Here is a 20416-nt window from a genome sequence, read left to right on the forward strand (position 1 = left end):
AAACTTTGGAAGCAAGTGTAGACATTGAAAATTTGTGGTTCAAGTTTTAAAAATAGTGAAACCGGTACTCAGTTAAGAATTTGAGGAGAGTGAGAGTATACGAGAACAAATATAAAAGAGTTTGTAATCTTCTTTCCCCAATTTCCTGTTATTGTTTTTTATTTATTCATTATCGTTTCCATATGTTGTTTAAAAAATAAGTTCTTTAATTTTTTATAAAAATGGATAAAGAAGTATGAAAAAATCATTAAGAATTTTTAGTAGTTAAATTATTTGATTTTCATAATAAATATGAAAAAAAAATTATTAAATAAATTATGTAAAATTATTATAAAAAAGAATGATATATATTATAGAAATTCAAAAGGAAAAGACTTATTGGCATAGCTTGGTGGTAGTCTTATACTTGATCCATTTCAATTAAGGACGCACACACACACACCCCATACGAAGTCTCAAAGTAACTGAAGCCAATGCCAAAATGTATAAGACTTAAGAACCACTATGAATATTATATTTAAGCACACATGTCTAGATATCCACCGTCCACTCCATGACAAGAGTTATGGTTCAAAATGCCCCCCCAAAACAAACAAAAGTGTCCATTTGACCCAAAATTCAGAAATCTCCCTATAGTGTCTTTGGAGTCGGTGCACCAAAAGACAAATTTAAGGAGGGTGCATGGCTCGTACCGAATGGGTGACTGCTGACTGCTCTTGTAAAGTCATCTAAGTAGAACCTTTGTATAACACCTTGGAGAACCACAAAATTATACAAATCAATCGCATCCAAGAACTAACTGCAAACATTGCAGCATTGCAAGAAATCATAACCGTTAACAATAAGAGATATTATGGAGAAGAAACCAACTAGCATTCACAGAGAGGATAAATAAGCAAAGCAATGAACTTGGAAAGAAAAATCAGCAGGAAGGGCTATAAGCCCCACTTAGAAACCGTAGCCTTTGGTTGAAATTTCTTTCTTGAGACTTTGACTTTGGAAACATCCTACCAAGGTCCAAACTCCATCAAGCAGCGACCTCATCCCTTGCATTCAAGGTGATTTGGTAAGTGGAAACATCCTACCAAGGCCCAACTCCACCAAACAGCGACATCATCCCTTGCATTCAAGGTGATTTGATAAGTACTCTCCATATTCAAGGTCCAAACTCCATCAAACAACAACCTCATCCCTTGCATTCAAGGTGATTTGATAAGTACTCTCCATATTCAAGGTCCAAACTCCATCAAAAACGACCTCATCCCTTGCATTGGTAAGTGGAAACATGCTACCAAGGCCCAAACTGTTAGGAAGTGTCCCAAATTCCTAATTAGTATAGATTCAACGAAAGCTTTGATGCCAATAATGTTAGTTTAAGAACACAAAGATAAAACCATCACACATACGGTACACAAGGTTTTAACGTGGTTCGACCAACCATGCCTACGTCTACGAATGAGAGAGAATGATTCCACTATACAATAGAGAATATTATAGAAGACAGAACTAAATATAACTATTGGGTTCCCGAAACATCACATGTTTCCCCACTCCTTGTATCCATACCTTACTACGAGCCCTCTCGCTCCACCGGGTACCTCTCGTTCTTCCTCACATCTCTATCCACCTCGTATAGTCTCTACAGACTCATCTCTATCTCATGACTTTTTCCCTTCATGACCTAGAATATTTATAGAGATATTTCCAACAACCTTCCTTATTTTATAAGGAAGTCTAATATTACAATAATATATCAACTTAAAAATATTCTATACAATATTCTTTACAAAAAAGGAATCTATATTAATTAAGAATTTGGGACACTTCCTAACATAAACTCCACCAATCAACAACCTCATCCCTTGCATTCGAGGTGATTTGATAAGTGCTCTCCATATTCAACTACACCCATTATCTTCCAATAGAAAGACAAAAATGCAGAGCTCATCCACAAGCCATTTAGTTTACATATAAGCGAATTTAGAATTCCAAGTTTGAATTAAAGGCAAATTTATGGCATTTGAAATACTTAAGGTACCAAAATACTAATGGTTAAAATTCACCTAAAGCTCATAATTTGACATTGAAACAACCAGATAAACCTTTCTCTTCCCTCTTCCAAGAAAGATGGAAGACAAAAAAAATGCATAGTCCTCTCTACAAATATAAAGCAATTTAATAACAAACATAAGAAGATTTGAAGCTCAAAATTTTCAGTAAAAGGACATTAAAAAGGAAATTCAAAATATCATGCACCAACGTATGATAATACATGGAATTTTTATGGATGAGGATGGCATACTCCTACAGAAGTAGCAGCATCCTAAAAGAATGAACTAAAATGCTAATACAACTCACGATTTGACTTTGAAGTAACCAGATAATCCTGTTTAATTAATTTTTAGAATGAAAAAAAAAAACACCCCCAGCATAATTGAGAGCCCACTTACAGCTTAGATAACTAATAGCATGACATATTTCAGGAAACAAAGGAAGGCCATAGGCCCAAGGCCCCCAACACGAAATTTAACTTGGCACACGTGTAAATTACATTACTAAAACAATGAATGAACTTGTACATATGAATTTTAGACGAGTATTAATCGATAAAATAATAATAATAATAATATTATGAGCAAAGGTTAAAGCTTTCGGTGGTTGAAAGGGCAGTGCAACGCTGTTTCTTGGAGTACACACGGCCAAATGGGTCAGATCCCGTGGACGGCACGATGAGAAATGGGGAGTTAAATGGGCAGAATAAAGGCCAAGGAAGTTTCGGTGGAAGAAGGCATGTTTCGTGCTTTTAGATGCGCAGTCTCCACCAAATCAACGTCACCTCTCGCCTCTCACAACACTCAAATAAATATGGGATAACATCAAAAGGGACATAATTACAAAACAATTAATATCCCACTTTTAATAGCCTTGAAAATGACCCATTTGGGAAAAAAATACCCTTACCCTCCTTTTGGTCACTTTAACTATTCTGGAAAATATGTTAAAAAACGTATTTGAGTTGAATGGTTCAACTACTTAGATTGGCATGAGCCAGTGCTCTTTACTTTGGGGTGCTTGGATTCGGACCTATCCCTTCGCATTGATGAACCTTCACAACCTAGTGATACAAGTACACCAACAGAACAAGCTCTTTATGAGAATTGGGAACGTTCCAACCACTTAAGTCTTATGATTATTAAAAATAAAATAGCAAAGAACATTCATAAGTCAATTCTTGATTCAACCAAGGCGTGTGAATATTTGAACTTCGTTGGGCAACAATTTAAGGCTATTGACAAGGCCCTAGCAGGTAGGCTTATGACAACTTTGACTACTAAATAGTATAATGGAACTAGTGGGGTGTGAGAGCACATTATGAAAATGCATAATTTGGTTGAATAATTGAATTCTTTGGATATGACCATCTCAGAGTCTTTCTTGGTGCAATTCATTCTCAACTCTCTTCCTCAACAATTTAGTCCATTTTAAATTTCTTATAACACACAAAAGGATAAGTGGACCATCAATGAACTCAGATATATGTGTGTACAAGAGGAAAATAGATTAAAGAGAGAAGGATTGCAATTGGTTCACATAGTATCACAAGGCCATAATGGAAAAGGACCTAAGATTATAGGTTATGGAATAAAATCACCAAATGAAGGAAAGCATGAAGAAACATATGCCAAATACTAAAAAGAAGAAAGATGTTTTTTTTTGCAAGATGAAGGGACATAAAAAAGCAAGATTGCCTAAAACGAAAGGCATGGTTTGAGAAAAAAGGTAATTTCCTTTCATTAGTATGTTATGAAACTAATTTAACTGAAGTACCTTCCAATACTTGGTGGTTAGATTCTATTGCAACTATTCATGTTTCAAATACCATGTAGGGATTCCTTACACCCGCAAACCAGGGATACATGAAAGGACAATAATAATGAGAAATAAAGTAAAATCACCAGTAAAGGCAATTGGAACCTACCTACTCTTTTCTATTGGGTTTTCACTAGACCTGCACAACACATTTTATGTTCTTGATTTTATAAGAAATTTAGTTTCCATACACCAACTTGATTTGAAAGAATATTCTTTTGAAATTGGAAATTCGTCATTTAGAATTTATAAAAACAACAATTTTATTGGAAATGGAATATTATTTAATGGGTTGTATAGAGTTAACCTTGATTCTTCTTTTTCCAAATCTCTCCTTGCTCTATATGTTGATGTAAAAGTTGGAAGCAAACATAGTTGTGATAATGAGACTTCATCAATGTTATGACATAAATGCTTAAGTCATATTTCAAAAAAAAAGACTTGAGCAATTAGTAAAGGATGGAGTTTTACCAACTCTAAACGTTATAGATTTTGGTACTTATATTGATTGTATTAAAGGAAAACAAGTGAAAAGTATCAAGGTGCCACCAGAAGTTTAAGACTACTTGAAATAATACATATTGATATTTGTGGACCATTTTCTCCTTCTAGTATAAGTGGAGAAAAATATTTTATCACATTTATTGATGATTTCTCATGTTATGGTTATATTTATTTAATTAAAGAAAATTCTGATGCTTTGAATGCCTTCAAGATTTTCAAAGTAGAGGTTGAAAATCAACTAGATGGAAAAATTAAAGTTCTAAGATTTGATATAGGTGGTGAGTATTATGGAAAATATGATGAAACTACTTGTAATTTAGGTCCATTCATTAAATTCCTTCAAGAAAATGGGATCATTAATTACACAATATACAATGTCAGGGATGCCTTAGCAGAATGGTGTAGCTGAAAGGCGTAATAGAACCTTATTAGATATGACAAGGTTTATGAATAGTAATTCAGTCCTTCTCCAATTCTTGTGGGGTGAAGCTGTGAAAAAAACTATGTATATATTAAATCGGGTTCTTACTAAAGTTGTTTCAAAGATCCTTTTTGAATTATGGGTTGGTAGGAAACCAAGTTTAAATCATATGCATATTTGGGGTTGTCCAGTTGAAGCAAGGCTTTACAATCCACATGAAAGAAAATTAGATCCAAGGGCTATTAGTTGTTTCTTTGTTGGATATCCTGAAAGGTCCAAATGATATAAATTTTATTCTTCTAATCATCACACTAGGATAATAGAAACAAACACTTATAATGTGAAGTGTTACCTTTTCATGAAGAAAAATTAAATAACCTTGAAATTTCACCTATTAAAGATCAAAAGGGTGATTGATCAAGAAATTAACAAAGAGGTGACGGTTCACAAAGAAAATAATGACACTACTAAATTCATACAAGAAAGTACACATGTACAAGATGATATGACAAATTTAAGGCAATCCCAAAAGGAAAGAAAATTTGTCATTTCAATTGACTATGTTGTGTACTTATAGGAACAAAATCTTGATATTGGCATTAATGATGATCCACAAAACATTTTCACAAGCCATTAAAAGTCGTGACTCTAATAAATGGATAAATGCAATGAAATATGAAATGACATCTATGAAAGTAAATCAAGTCTAGGAATTGGTTGAATTACCTAATGGATTTACCCCAATACAATGTAAATGGGTATTCAAAACTAAAAGAAACTCCAAAGGTAATATCAATCAATACAAGACTCGATTCGTTGCTAAAAGATTTACTCTAAGAGAAGATATTGACTATAATGAGACCTTGTTTCCGGTATTAAAGAAAGATTCATTTAGAATTTTCTTGGCATTTATAGTTCATTATGATTTAGAGTTATATCAAATGGATGTAAAAACAACCTTTCTAAATGGGAATCTAGATGAAAATATTTATATGAGACAACCAAAAGGATTTAAGGAACATTTAGTATGCAAGCTATGAAAATCCATATATGGACTTAAACAAGCCTCCCGCCAATGGTATATTAAGTTTCACAATACCATAACAACCTTTGGTTTTCAAGAAAATAAATTTGATGAATGCGCATACCTAAAGGTCAGGGCAAGCAAGTTTATTCTTTTGATGTTATATGTGGATGATATCTTACTTGCCACTAATAACTTAGCCTTGTTACATGAAACTAAAAGTTTTCTTTCAAAGAACTTTGAGATGAAAGATATGGGCAATGCATCATTTGTACTTGGAATTGAGATTTATCAAGATAGGTGTCAATGTCTCATTGGCTTATCTCAAATGGCTTACATAAACAAAGTTCTTGAAAGATTTCAAATGCAGAAACATTCACCAATTCTAGCTCCCATTGTCAAAGGAAATAAATTCACTACTGCAAAAAATAAAAACGGTGCTATTTTTCTTGGTGCTTTAGGAAAAACGTCATTATTTAGTTTCTTATGAATAAATGTTGGCGCTTGTTAGCCATAGTGCTTCTACAAGTGTCATTGAACAGGTAATAGTTTGAAAATCTTGGCGCTTAAAATTAAGCATCATCATGTGTATACATTTTTTGCATTATTGGCACTTTTAAAAAGCGTTGTTGTCTTGTATAGTATATATTTACCTAAAATTTTCATTCCCCTCCACATGATTTCCTACCCATATGAACCCAATTTCCCTCCACAACCTTGCAATCTCACAGTGGTAAGCAGTCAAAGCAACAAAAACTCTAAGCCTTCACTCACAATGAAATACTAGTGGTCAATAACTGCAACTATTTAGACTTTTCCTCCATGAAGTAACAAGCAAAAAAGCCAAGATTAATTAAGGGTTTTCATTTCAAAAGCTGAAAAATTCGATCAATGTAATCTATTTCAAAAGAGTGTGCAGAATATGTATGATTCCTATTTGTTGCCTGAACAATCATAAAGCTATTAGTCTGTGATTTACAATGCACTGCTGCTCAAGTGCATATATCATATACATATTTAAATTAGCCCTGATATTTGGGACAACTCCTTTGTGGATTTTCTACATATACAAAGAAACACATAGTATAACTACCTACATGTTTTCCTTGCAGGACATTCACAAATCACATTAATAACATCCATGTAGGTAGGGGATTTAACATTATCCACATTCGATAATCTATAGGTAATAAGCCTTTAAGTGGGTGCTCTTAGTCATAATGAATGAAAGAATAAAGAATAGAAGAGCAAGGTTTTAAAATGGTGAAATGAGTTTTTACTTTTTCCCCTTCTGTTTTTTGGGTAAGTGTCAAGATAAAGCATGGCTTATGCAGTTAGGCAATCATGAATTTATATCAATCTAAAAATTTGGCACTAGAGGAATTCTATTATTTTAGACAACAAAAATAACTTATAAATGCAAATGATCTCTTCACCAGTTAACTAGCACATACCTTCTTCTTTGTGATTAGATAGTCAAACTCCATCAATGAAAGGTTAACCAATTCGCTTGTTTCAGGTAGCCAGGTAAGCTTCAATTTTGTGGTCTTGACAGATCCTTCGAGATGCAAACCCCCCATTAACTGTGTGACATTCCCATCCCGGTCCTTCCTGATTCCTTTTATGATGGCATTCCCCCAATCCATTAAGGATGTTTCCTCATTTTCTGAGATGGACACTGCATCAGCATAGTCAATCCATATCCACTTTTCTCCACCACCTTCATATTTCTTATGCCTTGGTATGTTGCGGGCCAATGGTTTCTCAGGACCATCAGCTAAGGTTACTAACACACGTTTTTCTTCAATAAAAGCAGTATGTCTGGGACACACAGGTCAATAATCTTCTTATTAATGGTCCAGAGTTTGTCCCATTCCATGAGATTGAGATTTTTCGATGCCCCCTGAAACCAAAGGATAGAAGAATGCTTATTAACCTTCAGTACGAAGGCCAAAATAACGAAGACTTTCACAACATAAAATTGCATGGATCTAATGTTTTCAGATGTAATAAATCTGAAAATTTCCCCATTTTATATCTTAAGGATTCATCAATCATAAAGGCAATGCTGCAAATATGTTATTTGGACAACTAAAAGGAAGACGAAAACCGAATATGGTGGTGTCTTACAAAATTGTCTGAAATTCATACTTGGAGAAATCCTATTTTGTGAGGATTTCTTCAGGCAACTTTGTTGAAATAGAAGCTGTACCCAAAGGGAGACCTTGGCTTGTACCCAAAGTCGAAGGAGGGAGTAGACAATTATAATAAGAGCTAAGTACACAGCTCTTAATGCAGCTTCATTTAAAGTTAGGAGAAGGAAATTTGTGGTGAACTGACTTATCAAGAAAAAAAAAAATTGTGGTGAACTGGGTTTTTCTTGGATCCTGTCTTGGTGGATTATGGATAAATCCATGTTGTGATCTATTACTAGTAAAGCTTTTGTCAGGTGAACCACATATTCTCTCATGTTTTTTGTTTTTTACTTTTTCATGTTAGTGCTTCTCTACTTTAATCTGGATTCAATATTGTCACAATTCCAACTAGAATCAAAGATCAGGAAATGATTGCAATAGGGCTTTAGTAAATAAATTAATTTTTATTTTTTTTTATAAAAAGGTATTAAAGGATATTGAAGAATAAAGAAATATGAAAAAAAAAGTTTTTTAAATAAATAATGTAACATTTTGGGATTGATTAAATGACTCATTAAAATATAAATGTATTTTAATATATTTTAATTAAATATAAATAATATTAATTTAAAATTTTTGAGTTTTTTTTTTTCGTATATTTTTATATCAATGGATCAAAACCCATTTTTTTCTAAAATTTTTATAAAAAAGAACGATATATATTATAGAATTACAGAAGCAGAAGATTTATTGGAATAGTTTAATGGTAATCTTTTACTCGATCCATTTTAATTAAGCACCCACTCACACAACCCATAAGAAGTCTCAAAATAACTAAAGTCAATGCCAATAATGTGTAAGAATTAAGAACTACGATGAATATTATATTTAAGCACACATGTCTAGATATCCACCGTCCGCTCCACGACAAAACTTAATTTTGGTTCAAAATGACCATTTAGAACAAACAAAAGATCTATTTTAAGTATATTTTGAAATTTTGTATAAAAAGAACTCTCTCTCATATTTTATCTTTTATTTATTTATTTTTAAAAAAACTTTCAAAATGTGATTTCTAATAATTTAAAAAGAGAAAAAAATAGGAGGACTACTTTAGACAGTAATATGAAAACATGATTAAAATGAAAATTTTGTTGGGTAAAACTTCGAAGTGCCCATTCGACTCAAAATTCAGAAATTTTCCCGTAGTTTTGTCTTTGGAGTCGGTGCACCAAAAGTCCAATTTAAGGAGGGTGCATGGCTCGTATCAAATGGGTGACTGCTGACTGCTCTTGTAAAGTCATCTAAGTAGAACCTTTGTATGACACCTTGGAATTTGGAAAACCACAAAATAATACAAATCAATCGCGTCCAAGAATTGACTAGCTGCAAGCATTACAGCATTGCAAGAAAGCACAACCGTTGACAATAAGAGATACTATGGAGAAGAAAGCAACTGGCATTCACAGAAAGGAGAAATAGGCAAAGCAATGAACTTGGAAAGAAAAATAAGCAGGAAGGCTATGAGGCCCACTTAGAAACCGTAGGCTTTTGTTGAATTTTCCTTCTTGAGACTTGACTTTGCAAACAGCCTACCAAGGCCCAAACTCCACGAAACAGCGACCTCATCCCTTGCATTCAAGGCGATTTCATAAGTATTCTCCATATTCAACTCCGCCCATTATCTTCCAATAGAAAGACAAAAATGCAGAGCTCATCCACAAGCCATTTAGTCTATTTCCAAGTTTGCATTGAAGGCAAATTTATAGACATTTGAAATACTAAAGGATAATCACGACAACTCCCATCAAAATGCTAACGGTTAAAATTCACCTAAAGCTCATAATTTGACATTGAAACAACTAGATAAATCTTTCTCTTCCCCCTTCCAAGAAAGATGGAAGACAAAAAAAATGCAGAGTCCTCTCTACAAATATAAAGCAATTTAATAACAAACATAAGAAGATTTGATACTCAAAATATCATGCACCACCTTATGATAATACATGGAATTTTTATGAATGAGGATGACAACTCCTACAGAAGTAGCAGCATCCTAAAAGAATCCGCTAAAATGCTAATACAACTCACAATTTGACGCCCAAAGAGCTACCCACTTCAATTGAAAACAGCATAATTGAGAGCCCACTTACAGCTTAGATAGCTTAGAGCATGACATATTTCAGGAAACAAAGCAAGGCCATGGGCCCCAAGGCAGAAGGCACCCAACATGAAATTTAACTTGGCACACGTGTAAATTACATTAGTAAAACAATGAATGAACTTGTATTAATCGATAAAATAATAATATTATGAGCAAAGGTTAAAGCTTTCGGTGGTTGAAAGGGCAGTGCAACGCTGCTTCTTGGAGGACTACGCACAGCCAAATGGGTCAGATCCCGTGGACGGCACGATGAGAAATGGGGAGTCAAATGGGCATAACAAAGGCAGAGTAAAGGGCCTTCTGATGCCTTTACTTTGGGTGGAAGAAGGCATGTTTCGTGCTTTTTTAGTTGCGCAGTCTCCACCAAATCAACGTCACCACCTCTCGTCTTTCCCAAGTCCCAACACACAAATAAATATCATTCTCTCAAGCTCATACTTTACTCATCATTATAAATACACAACCCCACTTTTTCTCTCTCCCCATTCTAATTTGAGATATCCATCTACTTTTTCCCCTTTCTTCTCTTTTTCATATCATTATTATCTTTGTATTTTTTTTGTTTCTCCGACCATGGCGGCTGTTGTGGCCTTGTTTGTCATCACACTCGCTGTCTTCTCCGGCACCGTTGCTGCAGATCCGGACATGCTTCAGGACGTCTGTGTTGCCGATCTCACTTCTGGTACTCAGTTTCCTCCCTTCCCCCCATTATTCTTCTTCTGTATTTGGGAGAGTCAACGCTCAAGTTCCATTTTTTCTAGGATGAAGGCAGGAGAAGCTCAAAATGGGAGAACTCCACCATACTTTTTCTCCTAAGTAATACTAATAATAATGAGTGCTCTGTCTGTCTTTCATTTTTATTTTAATAATAATTTCTTCTTGGGGGTTTTAGTTTTAGATTTGGGTTTCTCCCATGGAATGAATTATTGAGACTAGCTTTGATTGATGGATTGATTACTCTTCGATTGCTTCAATCCCGCCGCCATTCATTGGTTTTTCATTCTTAATCGAACTGGTGCGGAAAATGATCAGACAATTTTACTTGTTGGATGGTGGATCAGGTGTAAAGGTGAATGGGTTCAGCTGTAAGGACGCGACAAACATAACTGCAACGGATTTCTTCTTCGACGGCCTGGCGAAACCGGGTCTGACCAACAACTCCATGGGGTCTCTGGTAACAGGTGCTAATGTGCAGAAGATTCCTGGTCTCAACACCCTTGGCGTCTCTCTCTCCCGCATCGACTACGCACCAGGTGGTCTCAACCCACCCCACACTCACCCTCGTGCTACAGAGATGGTGTTCGTGCTTGAAGGCGAGTTGGATGTGGGGTTCATCACCACCTCCAACACTCTCATTTCCAAGTCCATTAAGAAAGGGGAGATCTTTGTGTTCCCAAAGGGGTTGGTCCACTTCCAGAAGAACAACGGCGAAGCCCCTGCTGCCGTCATATCTGCTTTTAACAGCCAGTTGCCTGGAACCCAGTCTATTGCGGCGAGCTTGTTTGCTGCCTCACCACCCGTGCCTAACAATGTGTTGACCAAGGCTTTCCAGGTGGGTACTAAGGAGGTTGAGAAAATCAAGTCCAGACTCGCCCCAAAGAAGTAGAATAAACTTTGATTGCTGCTCTACTGTGAATTTATGATGACATTTCTTTGACATCCGTTGCTTGGAAATTTTCTTCTCTCTTGTTTTTTTTTTTTTTCAATTCGTGAGTACCAGAAATAAAAACCTTGTCATGTTTACCGCCATTCGTTGGACATCACAACCTAACCGGCCTTCTTCCTCACTCTTTAATCTCATTTTGAGTATTCACGATTCTTCAGTCTCAAGACTTAAAAGATAAAAAAAAAAGGGGTGTGAGTTGGTGGGTGGGCTTTGAAAGCCCCTATCTAATCCCACCAAACACATTTCATCTGTAGCCCCTTTCGTGGTCGTGGGTTTACTCTGTTTTTGCCGTGATCATCGCACAGATGACTGAACTGCGCTCTCTATTACTTGATGTGAGTATGGACCCATAACTCCACAAAAGGAAGTGTCCCTCACAACTTGAGTCGTTCAATCATCAATTACTAGGGCTTTGCAGCACAGACTGCACAGTTTAGAAAAGTCATTTGTGAAATATGGCAGTTTCGAGTTACTCTCACACATCACACAACAAAGCAACCATAGGAAGAATATCTCAGTCCAAACACGAAGAACCCAAAATCCTCTTAAAGTTGCGTTATCTTCAAAATTTTATTTTTAATAGTAAAATTTGAATGGTTTGGTAAATATATTTTTAGAAGAATAAAATTTTTGAAATATAGAATTAATTTTATATAACAAATTTATATTATAAAAATAATTATGAATATATTATATTTATCATGTACATCCTCTTTTTCAAGATTCAAATTAAGTTAGAATTCTTGTCGGTGGAGATGGAAGTGATGTATAAAAATAATTACTATTTTATCTTTTAATTTAATTTAATTAATTAATTGTTTTAAAAAATGAAAATTAATTTACTTTTCTAATCTAAAAGATAATAAACAATTTAATTTTTAAAGTTAATTTAAAAATTCAAATAAAAGTAAGTTTTTTCATTTGAAAATTTATTTAAAAATAACTCAATCCATTTAAAATTAATAATATGTTTTTTTTTTAATGCTTTATCATTATTTTTTTTTTTTACTAAGAATAAAATAATAAACTAAGGGAAATAAATATTTCATTTTTTAATTTTTTTTGTTTTAAACTTGTTACATATTTTCATTTAAAAAAACTAATGTGATGGTTTTCTCCTAAAACCATCTCCTTAGGCATTTTTATCAAATTATTTTGGACTGAAATGGTTTCTTTACAAAGAGAATTTTTGTACGTGTAAGCCGTGATAGTAATCTTGTAAATATTTGTTCTTTTTTTTCTAATTTGAGCCACAGGCCCACAGCACAACAAAGATAACATGCAGCTTGAGAACACCCATGAGAGAAAAGGAATGAACAATGAAATGGCAAGGTGACCTGAACATGTCAAATTATTGGGTAACATTACTAATGCCAATTAATAAAATATGAAGTAGTCGTAAAGGCTTCCTACATTTGACATTACACCTATTGGAATCCCTTCCTTTGTGGTTTTCCTCCTCTTTTCTTTTTCCCCGTGACAGCAAGCAAGCATGGCCCTACTCATTCTTTAATTAAAGTTGCAAGGCTGATCTGACAGTAGTCAAGGAGCCAAAGTTGATGGGTGAAGTAAAAGAAAATTAAAAAAAAAAAAAAATTATGACGATAGAACCATCCTTAAAAGGGTTGATCAATCAAATATTAGTTTCCATAGTTTAGGTACAATGTTTACCTCATGTGCCGCCTAGGCTTCAAACCAGATATTACAAATTAAAGCTTCACCATTATTGCCGTACCATGTTTCTGTCCAGTATCAGAGTCCCCAGGCGCAGGCTGGCAGCTTCCTATACATTTTCAAGGCTTATATCCACCATAAATCTTATGCAGTCATGTTTCTCTCTTCAACCTTTTATACTATCAATTAACTTAATATTTTTCTTTCATTTTCTTTTGCAGGTATCCATATTTACACTGTTAATAAGACGAAGAATCTAAATATTTCACAATAATTTGGAAAGTGTGTAAGGTGATTTTATGAGATATGGGGTCTACATTTTGGTCCTCATCAACGCCAAAGAAACAACAATAGTGGAGTATGGATTCCCAACATCTTTCCAATACATGTCAAAATTTGCCTCATTATGACAAAATAAAACTCCATAATATTAGAATTGCCACAGTAATTTATAAGGTGTTCATCCTCAGAAAGACAAATCAATAAAACTATCAAAGCAACAATCTCCATCAATTCCCATATCTAAAACAAAAGTAAGCGTAGGAACCTTCCTTTTCTCATTTCATACAATCACTGAATCAACGTAGTCTCTAATGTAAGTTCCAAAATTCTTGGGATATGGGTGGAAAACTCCTTTGGTGTAAAGTTCTTATTTTTGCTGCCTGCCATCTGGGATTGCAAATAGAACTACTGGTTTTGAAGGTCTAATGAAGGGAGCATCGCACCTATAATAGCCCTTCCTCTCCAGCTGCACTATCTCACCGCGCTTTAAATTCCGTATGTTAGAATCCCCAACTGCTGCAGTCTCTCTTTTGGTACACGGGTTAAGTGCATCAAGGAAATCATCTCCTTCATCCAGCTGCATTTCCAACAGTTAAAACGCAACCCACAAATCAAACTTTACATTCATTAAAATTTCAGCAAATAACCAATAATACAGCACATCATGGAAAATCAATAAGCCACACTGCTATAAAGATGTAAAATAAGTCTCTCTAGGAACAACCAGCCTGTCAAACAACAGCTGAGATGACACCATTCTACAAGTAGTATCCAAAACTAGTTTCAACACTCACAAACAAGTCCAATTTCAAAACAGTGTGCAGAATATGTATTATTCCTATTTGTTGCCTGAGCAATCATAAAGCTATTAGTCTATGATTTACAATGCACTGCTGCTCAAGTGCATATATTATATACATATTTAAATTAGCTCTGATATATTTGGCTTGATAATTGGGACAACTCCTTTATGGATTTTTGACATATATAAAGAAAAACATAATGTAACTATATGTTTTCCTTGCAGGACATTCACAAAATCACATTAATAATATCCATGAAGGTAGGGGATTTAACATCTCCCACATGATGGTGCAGGAATCGGACACCTCTGCATTCAATAGTCTGTAGGTAATAAGCCTTTAAGTGGGTGCTCTTAGTCATAATGAATGAAAGAATATAGAATAGAAGAGCAAGGTTTTAAAATAGTGAAATGAGTTTTTACTTTTTCCCCTTCTGTTTTTAAGGTAAGTGTCAAGATAAAGCATGGCTTATGCAGTTAGGCAATCATGAATTTATATCAATCTAAAAATTTGGCACTAGAGGAATCTATTATTTTAAACAACAAAAATAACTTATAAATGCAAATGATCTTTTCACCAGTTAACTAGCACATACCTTCTTCTTTGTGATTAGATAGTCAAACTCCATCAATGAAAGGTTAACCAATTCGCTTGTTTCAGGTAGCCAGGTAAGCTTCAATTTTGTGGCCTTGACAGATCCTTTGAGATGCAAAACCCCTATTAACTGCGTAATATTCCCATCCTGATCCTTCCTGATTTCTTTTATGATGGCATTCCCCCAATCCATTAAGGTTATTTCCTCATTTTCTGAGATGGACACTGCATCAGCATAGTCAATCCATATCCTCTTTGTGTATGTGGTACACTTTTCTCCAGCGCCTTCAAATTTCTTATGCCTTGGTATGATGCGGACAAATGGTTTCTCAGGACCATCAGCTAAGGTTACTAACACACGTTTTTCATCAATAACAGCAGTATGTCTGGGACACACAGGATCAATAATCTTCTTATTAATGGTCCAGAGTTTATCCCATTCCATGAGATTGAGATTTTTCGATGCCCCCTGAAACCAAAGGATAGAAGAATGCTCATTAACCTTCATTAGGACGGCCAAAATAACAAAGACTTTCACAACATAAAATAGCATGGATTTAAGGATGCATGCTCACACAATTTGGAAGAAGTAAATATGAGGCACTGTGCAGATGTACAGATGTAATCTGAAAATTTCCCCGTCTTATATCTTAAGGAATTCATCAATTATAAAAACAATAACACAAATATGCTCTTTGGACAGCTAAAAGGTGAAAACCAAATATGGTGTGTTACAAAAATGTCTGAAATTCATACTTGGAGAAATCCTATTTTGTGAGGATTTCGTCAGGCATTTTTGTTGAAATAGAAGCTGTCAACTCACTATCCAAAGGGAGATCTTGGCTTGTACCCAAGGTCGAAGGAGGGGTCTCAAGTAGACAATTATAATAAAAGTACACAGCTCTTAATGCAGCTTCAGTTAAAGTTAGGAGAAGGAAATTTGTGGTGAACTGGGTTTTGCTTGGATCCTGTCTTGGTGGATTATGGATAAATCCATGTTATTGTGATCTCTTACTAGTGAAACTTTTCATCTTACCCATGAATGTAGCAGTTGTCAGGTGAACCAGATATTCTGTCATGTTTTTTGTTTTTTCCTTTTTCATGTTAGTGCTTCTGTAATTTAATCCGGATTCGATATTTACAGAATTCCAACTAGTATCAAAGATCAGGAAATGATAACAAGATATCACCACCGAAGCTAGAATATTCCAAGGGCAACCTATCAGTATGCAAGCTTTTGGCAGTTTCTGGAGGATGCATTTATAACTGACTTCTCAAAAGTATCGATAAGTATAATAAAAATAACAACAAAAACATAGCTATATATTGTCTTACCTGTTCAAGGATGAATTGTATCAATGCGTCAATTTTCAGACCTCTACGCACAATCCCTTGGACAGTCGGGAAACGAGGATCATCCCACCCATCAACTTTTCCATTTTGAACAAACCAGAGAAGCTTACGTTTGCTGAGAAGTGTATACACCATATTCAACCGGCTAAATTCATAGATGTGAACCTTCTTTACTCCCATATCCTCTTGGATCCTATGATACTGAGCATTGCGATCATGGTACTCACTAGATCGAAGTGCATGAGTTATACCTTCTTTAGCATCAACAAATGGACAAGCAAAATCATAGGTTGGGTATAACTTGTACTTGGAACCAATCCTATGGTGGGGAAGCGGATTGCAACGGTAATAAACTGGATCTCGAAGCGATTTATTTGGGTCCTGCATATCCAACTTCCCACGCAGACAGCACATCAAACCCCTTTCAGATCCTGCAATCATTTCCTTCCACAATTCCATATTCTTCTGAGGGCTGTTATTCCTGCATTTTGATTCAATTCCATCCATCCGTTCTTTCTGCATTTGCTCACGTGGTGTATCATCAACATACGCTTTACCATTACAAATCAAATTTTCAGCCATTTCCATTAACTGAGGGAAGTAATCTGAAGTATATGTCACAGCATCATACTTAATACCCAAAGTCTCGATATCTTTCAAAAGATTTTCCACAAATTCATTGCTTTCTTTAGCAGGATTTGTATCATCAAAGCGCACAATCAGCTGACCTTGATACCTTTGAGCAAAATATTGGTTCATTAATGCAGCTTTTGAGTGCCCAATGTGAAGATAACCACTGGGTTCTGGTGCAAAACGCAACCGCACATTTCCGACTTCTGCATCTGGAAGATCCACTTCAGCGGTGGCCTTGCTGCTAGCTTTTCCCTTTTCATTGGCATCCCCACTTACATTCTTCATATGATTATTAATACCCTGTTGCTCTTTTTCTTTCATTTTGGCCGGCATTGGCTTTCCCAAGCCTCTTTTGCCAACATATGTTCCAGTAACTTCATTCAAGACGGTGTTGTATTCTGCATATATTGAATTGAACCACCGCACTAAATTCTGGTATTTCTTTGATTTCCTCAAACTTTCCCATCTCTGTCCACTTCCTGCGGAGCACAGCATATTAAGCATGTACAGGAGTAATGAATAGTAAGAAAGATGATATCTAAGGTACAGAAATAACGACTAACAGTGCAAAAAAGCAGAAATTTCCGGAATAGGAAAAATGTGATGGCATAAACTCTCAGAACCCTACAGATTTTCTACAGGTGATCCAGTGGTTATCCAAGCAATGCAAGAAGTTCTCCCAGCCTTCACCATATTCTTTCTGAATAATAAAATGAATGGTTTATAATACCCAAATATGTTGATCTCTGGATAAGAGATAATTCAGAACAGGTTTAGCATACACTAATGACCAAACAAGTAATACAGATATTCTGTGTAATCCACCAGCCAGATAGTCCCATGTGGAAAAACTCAACAAAAGCCACTGTCATAGCCTTCTTTCTAATGGAAATTCACAAATTTAAGAATAGATAATTATAATTATTGAGGTGGACTAAACTTTTATTCAAGACATCTTTAGTGTGGTGAGCAATGGTAACAAGGCACATATATTTCAAGTGCACGGTACCTAAAATCTGAGGCATGAGTGCACCATCATTATACTTTACAATGCATGTATCTTAGACAAGTACCAATGATGTCAGACAAAAAGTTAATAAAGTAGAGTCGAAACTTCACCTGCAAGACCTGACCAAATTGCTATATCTGCAATTGACAAACTATAACCAACCAAAAAGGTACGCTGCAACAAAATGCCATCCACATAGCAGCATGCATTCTCAAATTCAGAACCAGTTGAAAAGGTTGGAGCATATTCTAGCCATTCATCAATCTGAAAAGTGAAAGAGAAAAGAAGGCTGTGGGTCATTAGCAGATTTGAACAGAGGAAAAAAAACATAAGGAAGCAAAATTTGACAATTAAGAAAAGGGGGGGAAAAGGCTCATCAGACCAAGAGAAAATCACCTGGCAAGATTCAAATGCATCCTGCCCATAAAAATTGGGAATGCTTGCAACCCGCCCAAGATAACGGAGAAGAGCATTTATTGATGTTCCCCTCAATTTGAATCTGGAAGCAGGTCGAGGTAAAACATTAGTATGCAAGATAATTTATTTTCCTCATAATATATGGATGGCAATGAAACAAAAAGGTAACAAGCATAAAGCATAAATCCAAACAGTCTAAAATTGCCACCTTTTGCAGATATTGACTTGAATATCAATAGATAGAAAAGAACCCAAAACAGACTAATAAAGAAACTGACATATATAAAATGTCTCTCAATTTCTCACAAATCTAATACTCTGAACCAAGAACAGCAAGTACAAAAATACAGATATAAATCAGACTAACTGTGCCATAGACTTGAAACTCAAAGATCTGGCACTATAACTCAGACAATCAAAATTGACGATATAAAAATAAATATTAAAATATAGAATTAAACTATAACTACAAAAATGCACGATTTATCAGAAAACAAACAAAATACTTGGAATAAAAAATGAAGTTTGGATAATGGATATAGTTGCAAAATGATATAAGAATAAAGCCACAGATGAGAAGAACTCTAAATAAGGATGGTGTGGATGATGGGTTGAGCCGAATTTTTAAATTAAATTGATAAGATTGAGCCGAATTTTTAAATTAAATTGATAATATTGAGACCAAAATTAAAGTAGGACAAGGGAACTTACTCATTATCATTGCTGGAAATGAGAAAAGTGGGAAGAGAACCAGAAGCAAGAGATGAATCCTCTGAAATGGGTATTCCGGCGACCTTGGCTGTCGCGATGACGTACAATGGCGGATGATCCGCCGGAAATGAGAGCTTGACCTCCATCCTAAGCCGCCTCTATTGACTGAACAACAGTTGAAGATGAAGAAGAGGAGAAGAACTTGGCGTTAAACCTAAAAAAGCCGAAGCACGGAACGAAATTGCGTATTCTCAATTCTGGCTTAGATTCTCAAAATCGTATTTGGGCCTGGCCCAACTTGCATATTTTATTATTAAAAAGGATTTTTCTTTGATAAATTAAAAAAAAATGGGAAAATAATTTTAGTTTTATTTCCATAATATTTTTATAATCTATTATGTTTGATTCAAAAAAAATTAAGAAAAGAAAATGAAAAGGAAAAATATAAAGAAATAAGATGATAAAATTCTTGAAAAATATACTCTCTGTTTTTTTTTTTTCAAAATTTCTTTCTTTTTAATCTAAAAAAAGAGGAAAAAGATTTTTAGTAAGTTTTTTGTTTTTGTTCTTTTTTAAAAAAAAGAAAAATACTTTCTAGGAATTAAACATGGCTTGAGGTTTGCTTGAAGAGTTTGAGAAAAAGAAAAATAAAGAGATTAGTAATTGAAAAACTTTCATGTCTTTAAGGAAAGAGAAAAGAGAGGAAACAGAAGGAAAAAGAGGATTATACGGAAAATTAAAAACAAAAAGGGAAAGCCTTTTTTGAGAGAAAGAAATTAATTTTACTAAGAAAACATTTTTCTCCTAACTTTTCCCAAATTTCCCCCTTTTCTTTAACATTTTTTTCATCAAAATCATTTTTCTTAACACTTGCCTGTTTCTTTTCCCTCAAAACTTCTGAAACTATAATTCATGACTAAATAAGTAAATACGCCTGAAAAAAAAAATGATAAAGAACGGTAGAAAAGAAAATAGAACCGGAGGAGAAAACAAGCTTAAATTTACAGACTTATGCCAAATCTGTTTGAATTTTTTGGTAAGGTTTGGGGAGTCCTTTCTCATGCACGTTAAAGTTAAAGGTTCTCTTTAAGGCAGTTTGTGATGATTATTATCTGCTGCTGTCTTAATTCTTAATCATCACAAATTGGACATCTGC

General features: G+C 34.7%; 3 protein-coding genes across 3 annotated transcripts; 1 reads left to right on the forward strand and 2 right to left on the reverse strand.

Moving 5' to 3' along the window:
* Positions 1-7258: 7258 nt before the first annotated feature.
* Positions 7259-9620, reverse strand: LOC117930651 (glutamate--tRNA ligase, cytoplasmic-like). The gene is made up of 2 exons (XM_034851283.1): positions 9544-9620; positions 7259-7640 (listed from the first exon to the last, which is right to left on the reverse strand). The coding sequence occupies exons 1-2, from the start codon at positions 9618-9620 to the stop codon at positions 7259-7261; spliced, it is 459 nt and encodes a 152-aa protein (XP_034707174.1).
* Positions 9621-10489: 869 nt separating this feature from the next.
* On the forward strand, positions 10490-11905 carry LOC117929675 (germin-like protein 5-1). The gene is made up of 2 exons (XM_034850040.1): positions 10490-10800; positions 11180-11905. Exons 1-2 carry the CDS (start codon positions 10692-10694, stop codon positions 11722-11724), a joined length of 654 nt encoding a protein of 217 aa, XP_034705931.1. The 5' UTR covers positions 10490-10691; the 3' UTR covers positions 11725-11905.
* Positions 11906-13819: 1914 nt separating this feature from the next.
* On the reverse strand, positions 13820-19486 carry LOC117930992 (glutamate--tRNA ligase, cytoplasmic-like). The gene is made up of 6 exons (XM_034851829.1): positions 19261-19486; positions 18529-18631; positions 18243-18396; positions 16473-17602; positions 15139-15606; positions 13820-14317 (listed from the first exon to the last, which is right to left on the reverse strand). Exons 1-6 carry the CDS (start codon positions 19404-19406, stop codon positions 14108-14110), a joined length of 2211 nt encoding a protein of 736 aa, XP_034707720.1. The 5' UTR covers positions 19407-19486; the 3' UTR covers positions 13820-14107.
* Positions 19487-20416: the final 930 nt, after the last annotated feature.

This window comes from Vitis riparia, chromosome 14 (assembly GCF_004353265.1).
Source record: "Vitis riparia cultivar Riparia Gloire de Montpellier isolate 1030 chromosome 14, EGFV_Vit.rip_1.0, whole genome shotgun sequence".
Taxonomy (NCBI): domain Eukaryota; kingdom Viridiplantae; phylum Streptophyta; class Magnoliopsida; order Vitales; family Vitaceae; genus Vitis; species Vitis riparia.

Bases quoted from the DNA above. Each gene is read 5' to 3' on its own strand.
- LOC117930651 (XM_034851283.1), bottom strand. From the start codon at position 9,620: ATGGAGAATACTTATGAAATCGCCTTGAATGCAAGGGATGAGGTCGCT. The intron at 7,641-9,543 runs GTTTGCAAAGTC...TGTGTGTCCCAG, and splicing joins AGTTTGGGCCTTGGTAGGCT to ACATACTGCTTTTATTGAAG.
- LOC117929675 (XM_034850040.1), top strand. From the start codon at position 10,692: ATGGCGGCTGTTGTGGCCTTGTTTGTCATCACACTCGCTGTCTTCTCC. The intron at 10,801-11,179 runs GTACTCAGTTTC...ATGGTGGATCAG, and splicing joins TGTTGCCGATCTCACTTCTG to GTGTAAAGGTGAATGGGTTC.
- LOC117930992 (XM_034851829.1), bottom strand. From the start codon at position 19,406: ATGGAGGTCAAGCTCTCATTTCCGGCGGATCATCCGCCATTGTACGTC. The intron at 17,603-18,242 runs GTGAAGTTTCGA...TGTGCTCCGCAG, and splicing joins AATTTGGTCAGGTCTTGCAG to GAAGTGGACAGAGATGGGAA. The intron at 15,607-16,472 runs GTAAGACAATAT...CTTTGGTTTCAG, and splicing joins TACAATTCATCCTTGAACAG to GGGGCATCGAAAAATCTCAA.